At 61.3% G+C, this 19,207-nt stretch overlaps 4 protein-coding genes across 5 annotated transcripts in view; 3 read left to right on the forward strand and 1 right to left on the reverse strand.

Moving 5' to 3' along the window:
• Positions 1 to 19,207, forward strand: part of LOC117652469 (neurobeachin-like protein 1) — a 203,738-nt gene that overhangs the window by 162,845 nt on the left and 21,686 nt on the right. The gene's annotated exons all lie outside the window — the stretch shown is intronic.
• LOC117652489 (larval cuticle protein A2B-like) lies at positions 2,552 to 3,968 on the forward strand. 2 transcript variants are annotated; one of them, XM_034397440.1, is made up of 2 exons: positions 2,552 to 2,603; positions 3,282 to 3,968. In XM_034397440.1, exons 1-2 carry the CDS (start codon positions 2,592 to 2,594, stop codon positions 3,879 to 3,881), a joined length of 612 nt encoding a protein of 203 aa, XP_034253331.1. In that variant the 5' UTR covers positions 2,552 to 2,591; the 3' UTR covers positions 3,882 to 3,968. The 2 variants fall into 2 exon arrangements, with proteins under 2 accessions (XP_034253331.1, XP_034253332.1); XM_034397441.1 differs by having other exon boundaries at positions 2,557 to 2,603; positions 3,285 to 3,968.
• Positions 6,098 to 7,019, reverse strand: LOC117652492. The gene is made up of 2 exons (XM_034397444.1): positions 6,978 to 7,019; positions 6,098 to 6,904 (listed from the first exon to the last, which is right to left on the reverse strand). The coding sequence occupies exons 1-2, from the start codon at positions 6,984 to 6,986 to the stop codon at positions 6,407 to 6,409; spliced, it is 507 nt and encodes a 168-aa protein (XP_034253335.1). The 5' UTR covers positions 6,987 to 7,019; the 3' UTR covers positions 6,098 to 6,406.
• LOC117652653 (larval cuticle protein A1A-like) lies at positions 9,126 to 10,681 on the forward strand. Its single transcript, XM_034397735.1, has 2 exons — positions 9,126 to 9,299; positions 10,006 to 10,681. Exons 1-2 carry the CDS (start codon positions 9,126 to 9,128, stop codon positions 10,597 to 10,599), a joined length of 768 nt encoding a protein of 255 aa, XP_034253626.1. The 3' UTR covers positions 10,600 to 10,681.

The raw sequence follows: 19,207 nt of genomic DNA on the forward strand, positions 1-19,207 counted from the left end.
ATTTTCATTGTGCTGTTACTTTATTGAAAGCATTTTTATAGTGTATTATCGGCATCCACCATGCTGCTGCTGGCTCCTGCCCGAACTACACTGGTAAAACTAAAGCGCCATGTTTCGCCTGAATTTCGCCAGTGTACCGCGGCTGGAATGCTTGTACACTGCGCACCGAAAAGCCGGCAGCACCTCGCGGGGTCACCGTCCGCCCGCTCCGTGATAGAGTCCTTTCCGTCTGCGCGCGTTCCCAGCGCTGGCGCCACTGCGTGCCACTACGTGCCACTACGAGGCCTGCGCGGCGTGTGAGTGATGGAGGCGTTATAAAGACTGTGTGTTTGCGCGTCGGTGTGAGTGCACTATACCGGCCTTGGTCCTGCCGCCGATAATCGCGGCTTCCACTCGGCAGCCTGCACGTATTTGAAATGTTCGAAACATGTTTGACTGTCCTTCCGCGTGTCGACTTCGATGACGACTACCCGCCGCCTTTTGTCCGGCACCTTTTTTTCCCTCTCTGCGTGCCGCGTCTGTTCCCGTGACTCAGAGAGTGTGCCGCGAATGGCGATCAAGAGGCTGGGCTCGCGCCTGCGTTCAAGTCTCCCCTGGACATTCCGATCCAAAAGGAACATCGAACGCACAGTGGGCCAGAGGACCGGTGGGGGCGGCCAAAATTCTCGACGTGTTTTGATCTCCCTAAATGGGGCTCGAACTGAACGTGTGACCCCACCAATGGATTGCTCTCCGAACGAGGAATCCATTGGTGGGGTCACACGTTCGGTTCGCGTCCCATTTAGGGACTCTGGAGCTCAAAACGCGTCTAGCGGTTTGGCCGTCTCCACCGGTCTTCCGGCCCACTGTGGGTCCGAGCGTGGACGCTCGGCCTGCACATCCGGCCCCCTTGGCGACCTTTGCGCCACGCTCCGCCACGCTCCGCCACGCCCGGCGCCACGCCCATGCCGCCGTACACACCTCCTGGTGGGTGAGCCGGATGGCCGCGCCGAGCCGAGCCGCGCCAGGCCGTGCAGGCCGTGTAGCAGGCTGCGGCGTGCGTCTCAAGGCCCCCAAGGCCGTCCGTTCGGTTCACTTTCTGTTCCCACCGGCCGGGCTGCTGCTCTTGTTGCATTGTGTGCCGTGCCGGGCCGTGCCGGGCCGTGCCGGCTGGGGTGTGGGGTGTGGCCGCCCGGACCTTCTCCGGCGAGGGCGCAGTGCAGTGCGTGCATAGTGCGTGGCCGTCGCCAGGCGACACTCCGCCCACTGGAACCCCTGGAGCGGCAACGCAGGGTCAAGTAGGAAACCACTAACCTACCAAACAAAAGTTTCTTTCATAAAGTTTCTCTCATAAACTGACTCAAAAGTTCTACAAAAACTATGAAAAATATAGAGAAATTAAATGACGATGCTTAAGTCCCGGGGCCTTTCTTCCTGGCGCGCCTCCCAGCGTGAATCACCGCGCGTGACCGCCGATGAGTGTGTGAACCTGAGCAGGCTGCCAACGCGCCGCCACTCGGCTGACTCGGCCGGACTCGGCGCCGGCGCGGCGTGGACTGGTGACGTCTGGCCGGTGTCGTCCGCGCCGCGCGGAGCCCCCTGGGGACCGGGTGGTGAGGCGGCGTAGGGATACCGTGCCCGGCAAGGCTGCCTACCTGCCCAGTGCAGTGGCCGTGAAACACTCGGAAAAGCGCTCCCGGACGCGCGATCAAACCTGCAAATAAGGATACCGGCCACGCCGGTACACTGAAAGCGGACAGACCTGGAGCCCTGCCAGGCGGCTGTCACTTTTTCCTAGTGGTCCTGGCGGGGCGACAGCAGGGCAACAGGGTCACACTGACCAGCGCCCCAGCGCGCTCGCGGGGGCTCGGCGTTTTACGGTGTGAATGGCCGCTGCAGGGCGGCTAGGCACGGCTCGGCCGCGCCGCCCCAGGATCGTCTGTCAATGGTGGAGGTCGCGGCCGTCGCGGAGTGGGCTTGAATGGCACTGCCGTTTCGCACACCTGCCGTTTTTGAAAAAAATGTTTTGTTTGTAGGCCTGGTAACTTGTTACATCAGTTGGCCCTAGCATCAAAATTGGCCTCTTCGCAAACGTGTCTTTACCGAGACAAGTACATTTCGAAGTCCTGAGTTCCTGGGATTTTTCCCCCGGAACGGTTTCCTCAAGAACATTCTAGAATGCAGGATAACTGGACTGATGTCAGTTGTTTTATAGGCAGTAAAATTATTAATTGCACAGCAGCGCGCTCTGCTGGCACTTTACAGGAGGACATCTATTGGACGGTCGTCGTGTGGTATCATCCGGTCCAGGACCGTTTCCTCAAAGCGCTTGACGAATAAACATCGGTTCAATCGCCGTCCCCCTTTTTGGCGTGGACACAGTGTGGGCGCGACTTTGGAGTCCCCGGGCAAGGTCGCGGTGCACCGCGGCGGTGCGCGCGTGTCCCGATAGCTGAGTGACCCCCCCCCCCTCCCCCTCCGCCACCCCCTCCCTCCCCTCCCGCCTCGCCTCCACGTGGTGCAGCCGGAGGGATGCAGCTGCAGCACTGCACTATAAATGCAGGCGGTGGACTCCGTGGCGGCACTTCATAGTCACAGTCTCCGTCAGCATCATGGCCTACAAGGTGCGGAGCGGCGTAGACGACGCGTTTGTCAGTGTGTCCGACGTGCCGGCGAGGACTCTCGTGTTGACTTAGTGACCCGTCGTGTTGCAGTGCCTTGTTTTAGGATCCCGCAGCGTGCTGTTTCTCGTTGAATTTATCGTTGTTGCTTGTTCGTTTATTGTTTCATACCGACTGTGATGATTCGAGTGATTTCAAGTGTTTGAAAACTTAATGTCGTAAGAATGGTAGAAGCACTGACATCCGCGACTTTTTAGTGTCGGATCTTTTCTGCTGTTCCGACGCCCGTTTCGGGTTGGGCATCGTCTGCTTGTTAGTTCATTGCGTCGGCTTGGTCTCGTCGACTCAGACGAGAAGGCGTCGCCCGACCGCGCCGCTTTGCAGTGCTGTGCCGTGCTGTGCAGTGCTTTGCAGTGCTTTGCAGTGCTTGCAGAGGAGGCGGGGCACTTCCTGCACGCCGCCGCTCCATTTTTTCTCAATCACAGAAAAAATTGCAGTGCTCGCCGCGAAATGTGGAAGGTCAATGCAGAGCGGAGGACGACGCTGCCCCGGGGCATGGTCGTGTCGGTGGGGCTAGGCCGGAGTAGGCGGGAGCGGGCGCGCTGTGAGCGTGCCTGGGTGTTGGCACGGCGGATCCTAGTTTCGGTGGTACTGCCGTACTGAAGTGTACTTTGCCCCCAGCAGCTGGTTGTTGTTGCGGCCTTCGTGGCCGTAGCTCATGCCGGAGTCATCGGCCCCGTCGGGCTTGGTGGCCTCATCGGCAGCCCGCTCGGCCCCAACATCCTCACCGGCCAGGCCCTCTCCGGCTCCATCCTCGGCGGCCACGGCGGCTACGTGAACGGCCTCGTCGGCGCCCCCGGCCTGGTTGCTGCCCCCGGTGTCATCGGCCACGGCCCCGTCGTCGCCGCCGCCCCCGCCGTCATCGCCGCCCCCGCCGTCGAGCCCTACGACCCCCACCCCCGGTACCAGTACTCGTACGGCGTGTCTGACCCCCACACCGGCGACTCCAAGAGCCAGACCGAGGTCCGCGACGGCGACGTCGTCAAGGGCCAGTACTCCCTCAACGACCCCGACGGCACCCGCCGCACCGTGGACTACGTCGCCGACCCCATCAACGGCTTCAACGCCGTGGTGCGCAAGGACCCCCTGGTGCACCAGGTGGCCGTCGCCGCCCCCGCCGTCGTCGCCGCCCCCGCCGTGGTAGCCGCCCCCGCCTACGGCCACCTTGGCCTCGGCCACGCCGGTCTGGGTCTGGGTCTCGGCCACGCTGGCCTGTACTGAGGAGTCGTCCTGCCCTGACGTCTCTCACTCTCCCTCTTTTGTGAAGCACGCCAAGACTAAAAACCAAAATAAAAAATATTTATGGAATAGGTGCTCAGTTTTTACCCCCGTCCACCCCTAAAGGTACCCTGTTACGTTAGAGAATGAACAGTAAAGCTCGGCATGGTGGGCCAGGTGCTGTCACCACACTTTCTATAGTCACCCGTCACGCTGATTGGTTTGTCGCGTGAGCCAATCACGTGTCAGAAAATAAAAGTGTCACGGCAGCCTCGCTCGCATAGCTGTACGAACCCTTTTTACGGTCGCGCCAGCCTCGGCAGTTAACACGCTGCGACAGCTGCGGGTCCAATGGCGACGCTCGGCACCTCCCCCCAAAAAACGCTAAGAGGAAACAAGGGGGAAAATAACCCAAAAAAATCCCCTGGATTTGAATGAAAGGTTAATTGCGAGTCGAACCAAACTGCGTACACGGTGTTACTCAACAGTTGGCAGCACTGCCCGTGTTATTACGTGTGAGGTGCGATAACGCGAACGGACAGCTAAAAGGCCGCGCATGGCAAGCGTGGCGAGCCTGCCAGGGCGGCCACCCTGACAATGCCACAGCCACAATCTGAATAGCACCGGCCGGACTTCGGTCATATTTCCTTCGTATCTACTGTCTGTCTGTCTGTCTGTCTGTCTGTATGTGTGTCTGTCCGTCTGCATCCGCGGCCTGGCCTTCCCTAGTCCGCCCTGCGCTGGCGCTGGTCAATACTGCTGTTTGCTATGCCTGCGGCTGCATCGGCTGCATCGCCTGCATCGGCTGCGTTGTTTACGTGGAGGCCTTGCTGGGCTCGGCCGCCTCGAAGCGCTCCGAGCGAAGCCAGCGAGCGCTTCGAAGCGCACTCATTACCGAGCCGAGGCGTTGAATGGGCAGCCACCCTGCAGCCTGCCGCTGTCTCTCTCGCACTCATGGCGCGGCCCGTGGAGGTGCGACAGAGACAGAACCTGTGCGTCGTGGAGGCGGCAAGCCGAGCGGCAAGCCGTCGAAGGCTTGACCGTCGAAGGTGGCGACTGTCAGACTGGTTGCTTCTAATTAGCCTTTCCATTGTCCGCCCTTCTTCCTCGTCGCAGGGACCGCGGCGAGTCGTTCCCGAGAAAAAAGGGCGGAACAGTGTGGTGGGCAAGCAGGTGGCGCGGCTACTCCACGCCGGCCTTGGACGCGGAGTAGTTTCGCACGACACCGTCATGCCCGGCTTCGCGGTGTCGCGGCATGCCCTGCTGTGCCCTGCCAGCACTGCCAGCAGGCCGCTTCCGAGCACTGCTTTCGTCCTCTCTGTCTGTCTCTCTCGCTCTCGTAGGGCGCGTTCTGAGGGCGCAAAGGTGTGCGAGAGAGAGGGCACCATTCGGAGTCAGGTCGCCACTCGTAAATTCGCCTCCGCAGCTGCGCGCCGCGTCTCGCTGCCTTTTTCCGCCTCCGTGGCGGCGGTCGCGCTGCCGCCGGCTGCCGCGCGCGGAGCTGGCAGTGCGAACATCCGCCGGGCGGGGCGTTGGCCGTGCCGGCCGTGCCGACGGGTACCACCACTGCGAACGAATCAACTGGAGTCTCAGCGAGGCGACCTCCCGTCCGCGAGCTGGTTGCGCCTCGCAGGTAGGCAACTTATTCGACGGCCTCGCGAGCGTGGCGACACGGACTGGGGTGTCTCCGCCCAACGCTTTAGCGATAGAAACCTCCAACTCAGTGCGTCAACGCGATTTGAGCGCAGCACGCAACGTATAACTGAGTTCAACTGGTGTTTCGGAAGCACCCTTTGCCGGAGACGCGAATTCGCGCACTGACTACGCCGCTGCGTCCGGCCTTCGTCGGCGTTGCGCGCATCGCCCCGCCTTGTGCGTAGGCCACTTGCCCGCCGCGCCGCCCTCCCCCTCCGCATCTGGAGCAGCCAGTGCCAGGGAGCGATTCCGAACAAGTCTCGCTGTCTTGCTCGCACTCGCGGAGCGTGCCGTCAGGACGCGAGAGAGACAGAGCGAAGTGCACTGCAGTGGAGGCGGTGGGCGCCGGGCGTACACGCGGCCCGCACTCGGAGTGCACGTGGTCTGCACGTGTCCAGGCCGAAACATCCTTGGCGGCCGGCGGGGCGGGGCGGTGGTGGTTGTTGTTGTTGTGGGCCGTGCCGTTAGTGCGGCGTGCCTGGCGTGACTGGAGGCGAGGTGTCGGGTGCAGAAAATTCGCCAGGTTTGCCGTCGAGCAATCTTTTTATTCGTTATTTGCGCGCGTTCTTGAAATAATTTACAATGGAACACAGGCGGTGGGGGGTGCAGCACCAGCAGCAGCGCCCCCTAATACTGATTAGTCGTCTTGCACTCCGAGAACCTGGAGGACGCCAGCTCGGAGGCCCGGGGGCCGCGGCGTCGAAGAGAGGCCCGCGTTCGACGGCGCCCTCTTCGAGACCGCCAGGCATCACAGGACGGCAAAGCTTTGTTGTCACACTAGATGGCACATCACGGGGGAGGACTGCGGTCGTCCTGGAGGAGACGTCGGCTGCTTACAGGTGGCCGATGCCGAGGCCCAGGGGGGACAGGCCCAGCGGGGACAGGCCCAGGGGGGACAGGCCGATGGAGGGCGCGGACACGATCCTGGTGGCGGCCAGGGCGGGGGACGCGGCGATGAGGCCGGGGCCGGCCAGGGAGGTGGCCACCACGCCGCCGGGGTTGCCGGGGGACACGATGATGCTGCCGTCGGGGCCGATGATCTTGGCGGCGGGGGCGCCGGGGCCGGCCAGGGCGATGCCGGCGGGGGAGATGATCTGGGGGGACGCGATGAGCTGGGGAGAGATGATCTGGGGGGACGCGATGAGCTGCGGCGCGGCCAGGCGGGTGATGGACTGGCTGGACACGGCGACGGCGGGCGAGGACAGCGCGATGCTGGGCGACACCAACCTGGGCGCCGCGATGATGGAGCCGCCCAGGCCGAGCGGCGACAGCAGCGGCGACCCGATGATGCCCGCGTTGGCCGCGGCCAACAGGGAGGCGACGAGCACGAGCTGCAACGCAAAGCCCGCAACGTCAACGTCTGCGGCGCCGCGGCGCGGTGTCCGAAGCCCGACGGGGACCTACCTTGAACATTTTGAGACGGTCTGGACTGCTGCTGCCGAGCAATGCACAAAGCCAAGTATACCCTCCCCGTGGTGGACAACGGCTTTTATACAAGGATGAAGACTGCTCGGATTTGTTGTGGGGCTGTGTCTGTGTGCGTGCGTGTGTGTTCCCCCGCCCTGCTGATCGGATCGCAGCCCCTGCCCTCCCTCCCTGCTGACGCCTTCCCTGTTACAGTTGCATCAGCCTAGGCGCGTGTGCGGGCGCCTGGCGCCACGCGCGCTTTTTTGTCAAGCCTGGAGGGAATGAGAAAAGTAACCATAGGCCCGAAATGTTGATGGTTCATCTGGTAACGGATGAATGAAAGACGGTGGGGACTTGATCTGTCACTCGGGTTCTTCGCCGGATGCTGACACTAGATGGACGCCTTGCAAGAGTCATCTAGTTTTTATGATTGCGTTGTAATTAAAAATATTACGTCATTGTAACGCTTTGGAACTGGTGGTTATGGTGAACTTCTTGTTACGTTCGAAGAAAATACGAAATTGGCGCATTCCAATCCGTATTATTGCAGCTCAAGGCCCGACCGCGCCCCGCCCCGGCCACGCGGGCACGGCGTGCACCACGGCTGCCTCCCCCACTTTGGCTGCGACGCGCTATCGCGTGGAGCGAGCAAATCAAAACAAACAAGAGCACTACCCATTTTTAATTGTTTTCCGTGATTTGGCGACAAGTGTGGCCGCGCTACCCGGCTTTGGAAGGTCCGCGTTGAGGCGGGTCAGTGCCGCCGTACCGCCTCCGCGTGGTGCCCCCTCCACTGGTAAGTGCCGCAGCCAATGGCTGGGAGTTGTGTAGCGCGTTCATTCAAGCCTGCCACCCTGCCCCGCCCGTACCACCCACCGCACTCCGCACCATACCACTCTACACTAGCGTTACTCCCTTGTTTTTATCTAGTTTTGAATCCCCATTTCCAAATAACTTAACGAAAATTGTGCGAATGTTTCATCAGTTTTTAGAGGCTTGCTTCTTTTCTCCGCTTGATCATTCCGCGGCCAAACATTATTTGTTGACGAAACAGACTGTGCAGAAACAATTGGAGATTTACTTTATTTTTCTAGGCGCAATTCAGGCTACGTTTTTAAATTGTTAATCACTTTTTTCTACGTCCGGCTTCGACGCAGTGCGTACCCTCGCGATTTTTTTTTCATTCTGTAGGTACCGTTTGTGTCACAATCGGCTTAAGACTCTTTTTGCCTTGAAAAATAATACTAAGCAAACACTTTTACAAATGGAACAGTTCGCCATGTAACTTTAGAACACACCCAGGGACCTCAGGCTCCGCGCAAGCCTCATAGAGTAGCCGTAACTTTATCTCCAGCTCATGCGTACGCCTTTTCTCTCGGTTTGTTTCTTTCGTGCCATCTACCCTTAGTCGGATAACAAAGGTCGATGGCTCCCGTTTCAGTCGCGGCGAGTCACTTCTCGTTCAACTTCTCACATATGGCACTCAATTTGACGCAAAATAAAGCTACGTTTTGATTAGCTCCTGAAGATTTTTTTCTGGAACAAAGTATTTTAGTGGACGTTGGGGACTTGTGAGTGCCTAGAACTCAGCCAGTATTGTCCCACACTCATGACCTACGTCATACAGTGCCCCGCCCCGGCCCGCCACGCCCCGCCACGCCTCACCCGGTCTCGTGCAGTGACCGAGCTGATGCAACGCCGACCCGCGCTCCGTCAGACCAAACAGACGCCGGCCATTCGCACTGTTTTGGCGGCGGTGGACAGGCTTGAAGCATCCAGGAAGCTGACTCGTGTTTTGAAAAAGGGCAGTTTAAAAATAATGAAAATTGCAAGCTTACATCTTATAAAGATTTACAAATATTTTAATATTTAGGACTTTGTAATTTTACCGCAAGATGAAGGAAGAAGAAAGCCTTCGCAAGCACTTCCACGCACTTCGCCACCCTGGCGTATCCCTGAAGCAGCAAGCGACGCCACGCGGCCAATGTCGCGCTGTGCAACCTGCCAGGCCGACCGGGCCGCCTCACTGGGCCACTGCCTTGGCCACTGCCACGGTGCCAATGGCAGCAGTGCACACCGCCAGGACCGCCGGACAGTCGGAGGACCGCCGGATCAGGAGCAGCCTCGCTGCCGTGCCCGGTGGTCATGAACAACACGGTGAAGAACAAGGCGGTGTCAACAAAAAACGCTTTTCCAAAACAAAGCAAAAAAAAGAAGAGAAATAAAAGGAAACTTGTGCAGAATGCACGGCAGAATGTCCACAGCAGTGACATTGAATTTGAAAATGATGCCAAGAAGCTTCTAGATCAACGTTCACAAGTTTGATATCACGATAATGGTTCACCGAGACATGCTAATGAAAGACCGCACTTCCTCGGCCCCCGCGCTGTGTCTCCGCTTTGCTCCGCGGGTCGGACGGGGTCGGGTCCAGCGGCTGGTCCACCTTGTGGTCCTGACCGGCCGCTGCAGCAGCTGCACTTGCACATGGTGCAGTTGCAGTTGCAGGGGAGGTCTAGTCCGGGCCGCCTCCTGGTCGAGATCATAGGACCGGCTGGCTTTTCAATATATAACGGCTGCCGTGCTGCACCGAGAGCGTAGTCCGTCCCCAAGTGTCCATCAAGCTCCACTCCAGCACCGCTAGTCCCATGGCGGCCCAGGTGCGTGCTTGCTAGTGTAGTGCGTGCCGCTCGACGCGGATGTGCCTCGGCGTGCCAAAAGGATACGGCATACTGCGCGTTCTTGGCGCGGAGACTTCAACGCCCGAGTGCGGCGAGGGTTCTGAGGCCAGCCTCTGCGTTTGTGTAAAGTGTGCAATTTGTTTTTACACGCATCGGAGCTTCATCAGAGAGAACAGAACATGTGCTGCATGACTAACGAGTGCCCACGCTGCAGTGTATTGAAGGTCTGCTGGAAGGTTCCTCAAAGTGCGACTTGCTTGCAGTACCTCGTCGTCGCCCTGGCGCTGCTGGGCGTGGCCCAGGCCGGCCTCATCGGCGGCCCCGTCGGCGTGTCCGTGGCCACCCAGACGCTGCACCCGGCGCCGCTGGTCGGCGGCCTGGGCCTCGGCTCCGTGGCCTACTCGTCGCCCGTCGTGCAGAAGGTGGCCGTCGCCGCGGCGCCCGCCGTGTCGTACGCGTCCAGCCAGGTGATCCGCCAGCCCTCGGTGGCGTACGCCCAGCCCTCTGTCGCCTACGCCCAGCCCTCTGTCGCCTACGCCCAGCCCGCCGTGTCCTACGCTCAGCCCTCCGTGTCCTACGCCCAGCCCTCCGTGGCCTACGCCCAGCCGGCCGTCGCCTACGCCCAGCCCGTCGTCCAGAAGGTGGTGGCGGCCCCCGTCATCCAGAAGGTGGCCGTCGCCGAGCCCTACGACCCCAACCCCCAGTACGAGTTCTCGTACGGCGTCAAGGACGCGCACACCGGCGACGTCAAGTCCCAGGTCGAGTCCCGCAGCGGCGACGTGGTCAAGGGCCAGTACTCCCTGATCGAGCCCGACGGCACCCGCCGCGTCGTGGACTACGTCGCCGACCCCCACAACGGCTTCAACGCCGTGGTGCGCCGCGAGGGCCTGGCCAAGGTGGCCGTGGCCGCGGCCCCTGCCCTGGTCGCCAGCCACTACTAGGCGCCACCCCACCGACTGCCACCCGCTCAATGACTGTGTTAGTGTTATGGATTAATAAATTATCGTTGTTATTTATCATCAATCACTGCAGTTATCACTTCTTGTTCGTTCCTGAAAATTGTTTTTGTCGGTATCCGCTTCATTCTCTCAATGGACATGTGCGAGCAGGCTGACTTTGTGCTGCGCCGGCCTGCCGGGCAACCCAACCAGCTCCTCGCTCGTGCAGCGCGCTCTGGTGGAGGAATGGCGAACATGCTGTCCAGCAACCAGCATCCTTCCTCCCAAGGAGCAGGCAACCCATTTTACACCACCTCGAACTTGAGGCACAGTTTAGTGGTTTCAGAGTAATTCAGATTCATGTTTTCCCGTTGGGTGAAGTGGTCTCGGTCTGGATACTTGCAGTTTCACTCGTTGGATCGCTGTTCACAGAGAAGGTTCAGGTCGGTTGACTGAGTATGAGCGGTCCCTAGGGACACGTACACTTGCCATCTCTGAGGGCGAACCACCTCTCTTTATTGCTTCATTTACTCTCCCTTGCGCTGCCCGTCCTGCAGACTGACTCCGAGAGTCCTTTTCGTCGCTCCGTCTCTCTCGCACCCACACGGGACGCCCCACGAGTGCGAGAGAGACGGAGCGACGCAGCGGACTCCAGGGCGGGGCGCTGCTCGCGGAGGTCCGCCCCGCTTTGCATCAGACGCGCTGTAGGCGACGATGCGCTATCGCTCCGCCGTTCGGTTTCGTTTGCTTATCTCCGCGCCGCGGGCGGCCCTCAAAGCTCGCGGAGTTCGCAGAGCGCCGCCGAAATGGAGGCGTCCCGGCCGAGGACGCCGATGACTCCGGCGGTGTTTCACAGACCCGGCGCTGACACCACCACCCTCCAGACAGATGGCTTGGTTCTGGCGCGTGAGCTCGTGGATGTCTTCCGTGGCAGTTAGCCGCGCCCCGCCTCGCCCGCCTCGCCGCCTGCTTAGCGCGAACACGCCGTTTAAAAGTCGTGCAGTCGCCGTGCCGCGCCGCCGCGCCAAACCGCCGTGATATTTTCATATCTGCACGCCCCGACACTTATTCGCGGTTAAAAATACAAAAAAAAATCAGAGAAAAATTCCGATGGCTGACACAATTTTTTGGATTTATAATCTCTTTTAATTTGTTTTTAAAATTTTCAAAATTTGCTCCAAAAAAAAAAACAAATTTTACTACGCTAGCCATTGCTGAAAGTGTACCACTCCTTCATTTTTCTGCCGGCCCCAGATCTGTCTCTCCGCATCCGCGTCCAGTCCATCCTTGGTCCTCTCTTTCCCTATTAATCGTCTCTCCTTGTTCCCCTCCATAATTCGGCCGCGGTTTCGTTAGCGGCCGGGGCCGCGCGGGTCCGCCGCCATACTGCTGCACTGCCGAGGCGCGAGGCGTCACGAGAATCGTGTTGATTGGCTCGCCCCCGCGACGGCCGGCCGCCAAGCCGATGGCCCTGCCGCGCCTAAAATTCGACATTCGCCCAATCTCTATCTACAGTCGGCTTGGCGGCGAGGCTTGGCGGTGTGGGTGCGGGGAAGGCCTCTGCGCCGGTCATTGCTCACTCCTTCGTTGTCGTCGACGTCCTTGTCGTTGGCGGCGGTGCGGTGCTTCTCCAGCGGACTCATCTCAAAGCGCCTGTCGCTGTCTCTCTCGCGAGACGCCCCGTGAGTGCGAGGGAGACGGCGCGCACTGAATCAGCCTCCAGTTTGGGCGTATATGCAAACCAGGGCGTCGTGCTCGTCCTCGCCGTTTGGGTTCGCACGCGTGCTGCCTTGGTGCGCACCCCGCCTCGCCGCCACGCCGCGCCGCGGGCAGCGCGCTGAGGGCCTCGATGACGTCCGCCGCGACCCGCCCCGTCTGGCCCGCTGGAGCGTTGCGCGCCCAAACGCCCAAACTGGCCGAAACGCGCCGCAGAATGTCAGCAGAGCGGCCCGCGGCCCGCCCCGCCATCACGCGCCGTGCGTTGACCGCCTTTTGTTGTTGTTGTTCGCGGTCCCGCCGGCCGTGCTCGAATTTGGCGCCGTTTTCGCGGTCGAACTGCGACAGCGCTTCGCCTGGCTTCGCCTGGCTTGGCCGGTCGGTGCAGTAGCCGCGGCCACTCATTGAATCTGCCGCAACGAGGCAGCCGCTATCCGAGCATCTCCAGGCCCAGACTCCGTACAGTGGTCTCGTCGCGCTGTCTCTCTCGCACTCGTGGGCCGTGCCGCTGCGGTGCGAGAGAGACAGAGCGACCGCGCACCGCGTCACGACCAGGGCGGGACGCGTCGCTCATTGTCCTCTTAATTCACGAAAGGCCATCGGACTGCATTTTGATTAAAAATCATAAATCCACGACACCTGCAGCAGCAGCACACGGCCGTGCTGTGGGTGGGCAGCGGGCCGACGCCGAACAGTCCGTCTCTCTCGCACCCTTACGGGGCGTCCCACGAGTGCGAGAGAGACAGAGCGACGCGCAGGACCAAGGGGAGGGTCCTGCGACCCGCCGGCCAGGTGTCACTGTTCCACAGTGTCGCCACGGCCGCGCTGCCCCGGGGGACGCGCGGGAATCGCATATTTCTGCCGTATGCAACGTGTGAGGCTGCAGCGGGCCGATCCCTAAGAGAGCGCTCTGTCTCTCTCGCACTCGCGGCGCGTCCCGTGCGTGTGCGAGAGAGACAGAGCGTCTGAGCGCTGTTCGGAACCAGCCTGCCGAGGCTCACAAAAGAAGCGCCGCCACAATGATCATTGTGTCCAAGGGGCCGGCCGTAAGCCGCCCGGGTAATTTGACGAGTGAGCATAGTGCAATGAGTGCAACAGAGACAGCCAGCGCACTTTGTAATAGCGAAAAACCTACTGACGAAACGCACACAGTGGAAAAAATGTCACTTACAGAATGTTGGCCGTATCTTTGGACTGTCGATGCAAAGTGCAGCACTAATTTCGTTAAACGTGTGGCAACGTGTGAAGTCTGGCCGCGTGACGCGCCGGACCACCTCGGCGCCAAACGGCTCATTGTTCACCGCCCGCTGCCTGGCAGTGCCCCGCTCGTCACGCTCCGATCGGCCGCGAGGTGGCGCTGGCGGCGACGCGGTTCTTTACGGCCCTTTTAATCTGGCGGTCACAGACAGAAATGGCCGAAATACATCGAAAATGGTTCATCGCTCTGCTTGTCCGACTGCTTTCGCGCGGATGAACTTGCTTTCCAAATGACATGCAGATTCGTCCCGATAGTGCCCCCTCCCTTTACCCCCAAAAGTCACCAACACACCCAGGGCCCCGGTGTCGCAAGGGGGTCCCCGTCGACGCCCCTCCCGCCAGGACGCCCCTCTCCTCCGTCGTGGGCGCCCTCCTGACCGCGCGCTCCCCGCGGCGGCATGGCGAGGGGGGCGGGGGCAGGGGAGGGGGGTCAGCATCCCAGGGGAGCATCCTCGGGGATCACGTTGATGTATATAACGCGGGCCCGGAGCCGAGCAGGGATAGTTGCAGTTTTGGGGGCGAAGAGAGCAGACAGCATCAGCCCGACACCATGGCCGCCGTCGTCCAGGTACGAGTCTCGCTCCCACGGTGGACCGTTCGAAAAGTTGGTGCACACTGTTCTTGCGATTCCTAAAGAACGCGCTGGCGATTTTTTGTGTTGGTTAAATCGTGTTTCTTTTTCTAAATTCGTTTGAAGCCAAGGGGTAGCCACTCGTTTTTTTCTTGTTTTTTTTTCGCGTACAGAGAATACGAAAATGCGTGAATGCTTTTGAATATTGAGAATATCATGGCTATCTCCAAATACAAAAAAAATAAAAATATATTGAGGAATATATTTGAATATTTGTGAAAATTTAAAAATACCCGGCATTATGTGAGAGGTCGTCTGAATCTCTGAAAGTAGCTGTTTTTATTGACCTTCAGTGAGTGATCAGTGCGTCCAGTCCAGCTGATTTTTAAAGGGCTCCTTCAACGTCCTGGTATTCTGAAGACCTTACTCTTTTACGCCCCGCCTCGGAAACGCCTTGACCACTACTAATTTAGGAGCATTAGTCTCGCGAAGTTTAGTGTTGGGTTCAATTTGAGTGGCGTAGGCGTCGTGTTGGGTGGCCTTCTTAGCCAATGAGGTGGCGCGGGGCGGGGCGTGGCTCGCACCCGCGGGCTTGGCGGTCAGGGTCTCGGCGGCCATGCGCCACCGACGCCGCGAGGGCCATCAGTGTCTTCCTCGCGGCTCGCTTTCCCATACTCGCGGGGCAGATCGTCATCGGGGACCTTTGGTGGCCGAGAGGACGACGCCGAGGCTGACGACGCGGAGGGCTGGCGCCGTGATAGATCATCGCGTCCGCCATCGGCCATCGCGGTCCTGGCTGACCTGCACGCCAAAGCCCGCCCCCAGGCCGCCCCAGACCGCGCGCTGCCCCCGATGAGCCCCGGGGATTTCATGAAGTGGGTGATATTGTCTGAGTTATGGGCGCCCCTTGCCCAACACATGCACGCCCGTTCGCGATTAGTGCGGGCGAGAGGGAGGGAGAGGTGTCGGAGGGGCTAGTGTGGGGGCGGACAGTGGTCGCCTCGGAATGACTAATGCTCGAGGTCTCGCTTGGCGCCTCACAGCCGTGGATCTTCTTCGATATCTCGTAGAGAATTTGCATTCTATTCGCCTCGTCCGCGAGCATTGTACAGTAGCTTCTTCTTGCTCCGCGCGCGAGCGCCTGGCGGGTAGGCAATCCGGCCCAAGCGGCGCACGGGTGTACTGCGGCGCGGCCTATGCCCACTTTGACAGGCGCCTCGCGGTGCATCTTGATTTTTAACGTGCTGCTGCTGGCGCAGCTGGTCCTGCTGTCCACAGTGGCGCTCCACGCCGCCCTGGCCGCCCCCGCCTACAACCATGGCGCCTTCAACAACGGCGCCTACTACAACGGCGGCTACAACAACGGCGCCTACAACGGCGCGTACAACAACGGCGCCTACAACCCGGCCTACGACGGCGGCTTCGGCTCGTACCCGGCGCAGTACAGCTTCGACTACCGGGTGGCGGAGCCTCGCACGGGCGACTACAAGAACCACCAGGAGAGCCGCAACGGCGACGCGGTGCGCGGCCAGTACTCCGTGGCCGAGCCCGACGGCTCGCTGTTGACGGTGCGCTACTCCGCCGACGACGCGCACGGCTACACGGCCGTCGTGGAGCGGTCCGGCGCGGGCGGCACCATCGTCCAGAACTTCCCCGGCGCCCCCGTCGGCGCCCCCGGCTACGTGGCCCCGGTGGTGGCGCCCGTCGCGGCACACGCCGCCGCCGTGAACGTGGCCGCCGCCAACGTGGCCGCCGCCAACGCGGCCGCCGCGCACGGCGCCGCCCCCTTCGCGGCGGGCCACGGCGCCTACGGTGGGGTGGGTGGCCCCTACCGGCCCTTCGGGGCGGGCTACCACCCCGGCTTCGGCACCAGCACCACCTCGTTCCACGGCCCGCACGCCGCCTACTCGTACAGCAACTAGCCTAGCCTCTCTTGTGGTTGAATAAACGGGTCCGTTCAAGGTCCAAACCCAAACTGCTGCGAGAGTCCTTCTTTCCAGACGCCACCTCGCCGGCAGCCGTGCCGGTTGGGCTGCCTGCCTTCCCGGCGTGGCCGCGCGGTCCACCGTCCTGCCCACACTGTACTGTACCACTCCGTGCTTTTTGAAGCAGAGCCGCTTGGCGGAGCGACGCGAGGACAAGGACAAGGCGACAGCTCTCTCTGTCTGTCTTCCTTCCTGCTCGTCGGCTCGCTTCGTTCACGTCAAAAATGACACGCCTGGCCGTAAGGTGCGACGCGACACTGCGCGTGGAGGACCTGATTTGGTTTGCCCGCGTCGCGTCGCGTAGCGCTACCGGCAGGGGCCTTGGTTTGGGACGCTCGGCGAAATGACGCAAAATGCGCTTTGTGTGTGCAGCTCGCTTGTCTGCATGCTGCGTGGCCGCGCACTCTGCCTTTCAAAACAATGACTGCAGAGGAAAGGTGTCCGACCGCTCCATATAAGTCAGGCAGCGGGGAGACCGGCTTACTCCTTGTAGGGATTCCTTAACGTGAGCCGATCGAAACCAAAGGGAGAGATCTTCCGAATCAACAGTTTGACTAACAGTTTAAAACAGTTTTCTTCTTGTGATTTTAGTCGTTTGATAAAAGAGGCGGAGCACACTCATCAAAGCGAGCACGGAGTATTTAAGTACCCTAGGAGTATTGACGTCGTGGGAAACCCGCGCCGTTTGAATTTTGCCGCCGTCGGAGCGCGCTCCGATTGGCTGGGTCCTCGCGGCGTTCTGCGCGGGAGCGCGGGGCGGCGCGGGACGCGGGCGCAGCAGCTTCGGCCGAAGAACCCCGCAAGTGGCGCGCGGTCCAGCAGCAGATGGCGGGTTGTCTCCCGGGCGGCGGGGCGAGCCCGTGACGGGAATACTAAACGAACGAGTTTTCTCTGTCGCTCCGGACGCGTCCCTTTGGGACCTGCCCCACGCCAAGGCCAAGTTCAGATCGCTTAGCCGGCCGGCCCGCCGCTGCAACCTGCATTCCTGCGGGCTAGCCGAGCCTCCAGTGTGCCTGCCTGTGCCCTTCCTTTTTAAGGGACAGGCGACGGCGAGTCAGAATAGCAGTGGCCGCCGCCACTGGAGCCCAGCTCAGGAAGTGGTTCAAAACAAACTGCGGATCGCAATGAAGTTTGAGAGTTCTTCTCTTACTGCAAAATCAAACGTGGTCTAGACCTCACCAACTGATGTGGTCAAAATGGCACCCATCTGACCACACCAGTGGTGTGGTCTGGACTACGTTTGGTTTTTCAGTGCTGGCGCACCTTGATCAGCGTAATGACTGCCTCGAACTGCAATCTGATAATTGGCGTCCCTTTTGGAGCGGTGCTCGCGTTTCCGCTGTTCGTGGCGCCGACTCGAATACGCCGATACCATTCCCCGCGACGTGTCCAGCGTGTGTGTGTCTAGCCGCGTGTGTGTGCGTGCGTGCTCTGACTCACACTCGAAATCGGGACTAACCTACTAGGCTCGCTAGGCTACCCGTCTTCCTGACGACGCCCGCCGCGGTCCTCTGGACATGACGAGGTCGTTGTTGGACGCGGCGTGGCGCGGCGGGGGGACGCACCTCTGTATTCCACGCGGGGAACACACAGACACACACACTCACACAAACACAATTACCCGTCATACACCGCGTGCGTATGGTTGTAGTACGCCGGGAACACAAAGTGGGGGCGTCGCGACGCCGTGGCGACGCCGTCGGAGATCCACGAGGTTACTTAAGCGTCGCGTCCCGGCCCGTCTCGCCAAAGCGTCGCCCGCCACTTTTGGGAGCACACTGCCACACAGCCGCGGCCCGAACATGGCTCACCTCACGGTTCGTACATGCCGGCCTTCCCCGACTTTCAGTGCAGCCAGCCTGTGTTTATCCGAGTTGTTCCCGCAGTTGTTGTCCGCGTTGCTGCTCGGCGTGCTGGCATCGCCCGCCGCGGCCGGCCCGCAGCCTCAGGTGGCCGCCGTGGCCGCCCAGCCTTCGACCCGCACCCGCGCTACGACTTCTCGTACGCCGTCAACGACGCCCTGACCGGCGACTCGAAGGCGCAGCGCGAGCAGCGCGACGGCGACACCGTGGTGGGGCACTACTCGCTGGTGGAGCCGGACGGCGCCGTGCGCACCGTCAAGTACACCGCCGACGCCGTGCACGGCTTCAACGCCGTGGTGGAGCGCACGCCCGGCGTCGCCGCGCCGCAGTCCGTGCTGGTGCAGCCCGCCGTGGTGCAGCCCGCCGTGGTCCAGCCCGCCGTCGTCCAGCCCGGCGTCGTCGGCGTGGTCCCGGACGCCGCGACGGACGCCGTGACGGTCAACGCGGCCTCGCTCATCCCCGAGGACCTGCTCCGCCGCGGCCCCGCTCAGGCGCGCTCGGGCGTGGTCGGCCTGGCCGACTCCCTGGACGCCAACCTGCAGCAGAGGGCCGCCTCCTCCGCCAGGCAGCGGGCGCTAGAGTCCCTCGGCGTCACGGGCCAGGCCGTCAACGGCGGCACCAGGTTCCTGAACGGTGGTTACGCCTCAGGGTTCCCCTCGCGACGCCCTTGGCCGGGGGTTACGCGTCCAGCGCATACCCCGGCGGGTACGCCTCTAGCTACCCCGTCGGCACCACTCGCTACGCCTCGGGCGCCTCGTACCCCGGTGGCGTGGCTGGCTACGCCGCTGGATACCCCCTCGGTGCCGGCTACGCCTCTGGATACCCTACCGGTGCCACTGGATACCCCACGAGCTCAGCGTACCCCAGTTACTCCAACGGTCTCTCCGCCGCATACCCCGGCTACGCCAACGGACTCTCCAGCGGATACCTCTCCTCGGGATTGCCCTCTGGGTACGCTGGAAGGGACATCTCCACCGGGGCCTTGGGCTACCCCGCCGTCGGTGGCTACGCCAATGGGCTGACCGCCAGTGGCCTGCCTGGAGGCTACCTCAACGGTTACGGGTCCAACCCCCTGGTGTCGCAGCGCGGCCAAGGCCTGGGCCAAGGCCTGGGCCTCAGTGACCTCAACCTGGGCGGCGGTGTCTTCGGCAGCCAAGCCAACCCTCAGCAGCTGCAGCAGCAACTGCTTCAACAGCAACAGCTTCTCCAGCAACAGCAAC

Source organism: Thrips palmi, unplaced genomic scaffold, assembly GCF_012932325.1.
Source record: "Thrips palmi isolate BJ-2018 unplaced genomic scaffold, TpBJ-2018v1 HiC_scaffold_7, whole genome shotgun sequence".
Taxonomy (NCBI): Eukaryota; Metazoa; Arthropoda; class Insecta; order Thysanoptera; family Thripidae; genus Thrips; species Thrips palmi.

What these genes read in the sequence shown, in the direction of transcription:
- LOC117652653 (XM_034397735.1), top strand. Translation starts at nt 9,126, where the DNA reads ATGAACAACACGGTGAAGAACAAGGCGGTGTCAACAAAAAACGCTTTT. An exon ending in TTCTAGATCAACGTTCACAA is followed by an intron (nt 9,300 to 10,005) that starts GTTTGATATCAC and finishes GTGGCCACCCAG; the next exon opens with ACGCTGCACCCGGCGCCGCT.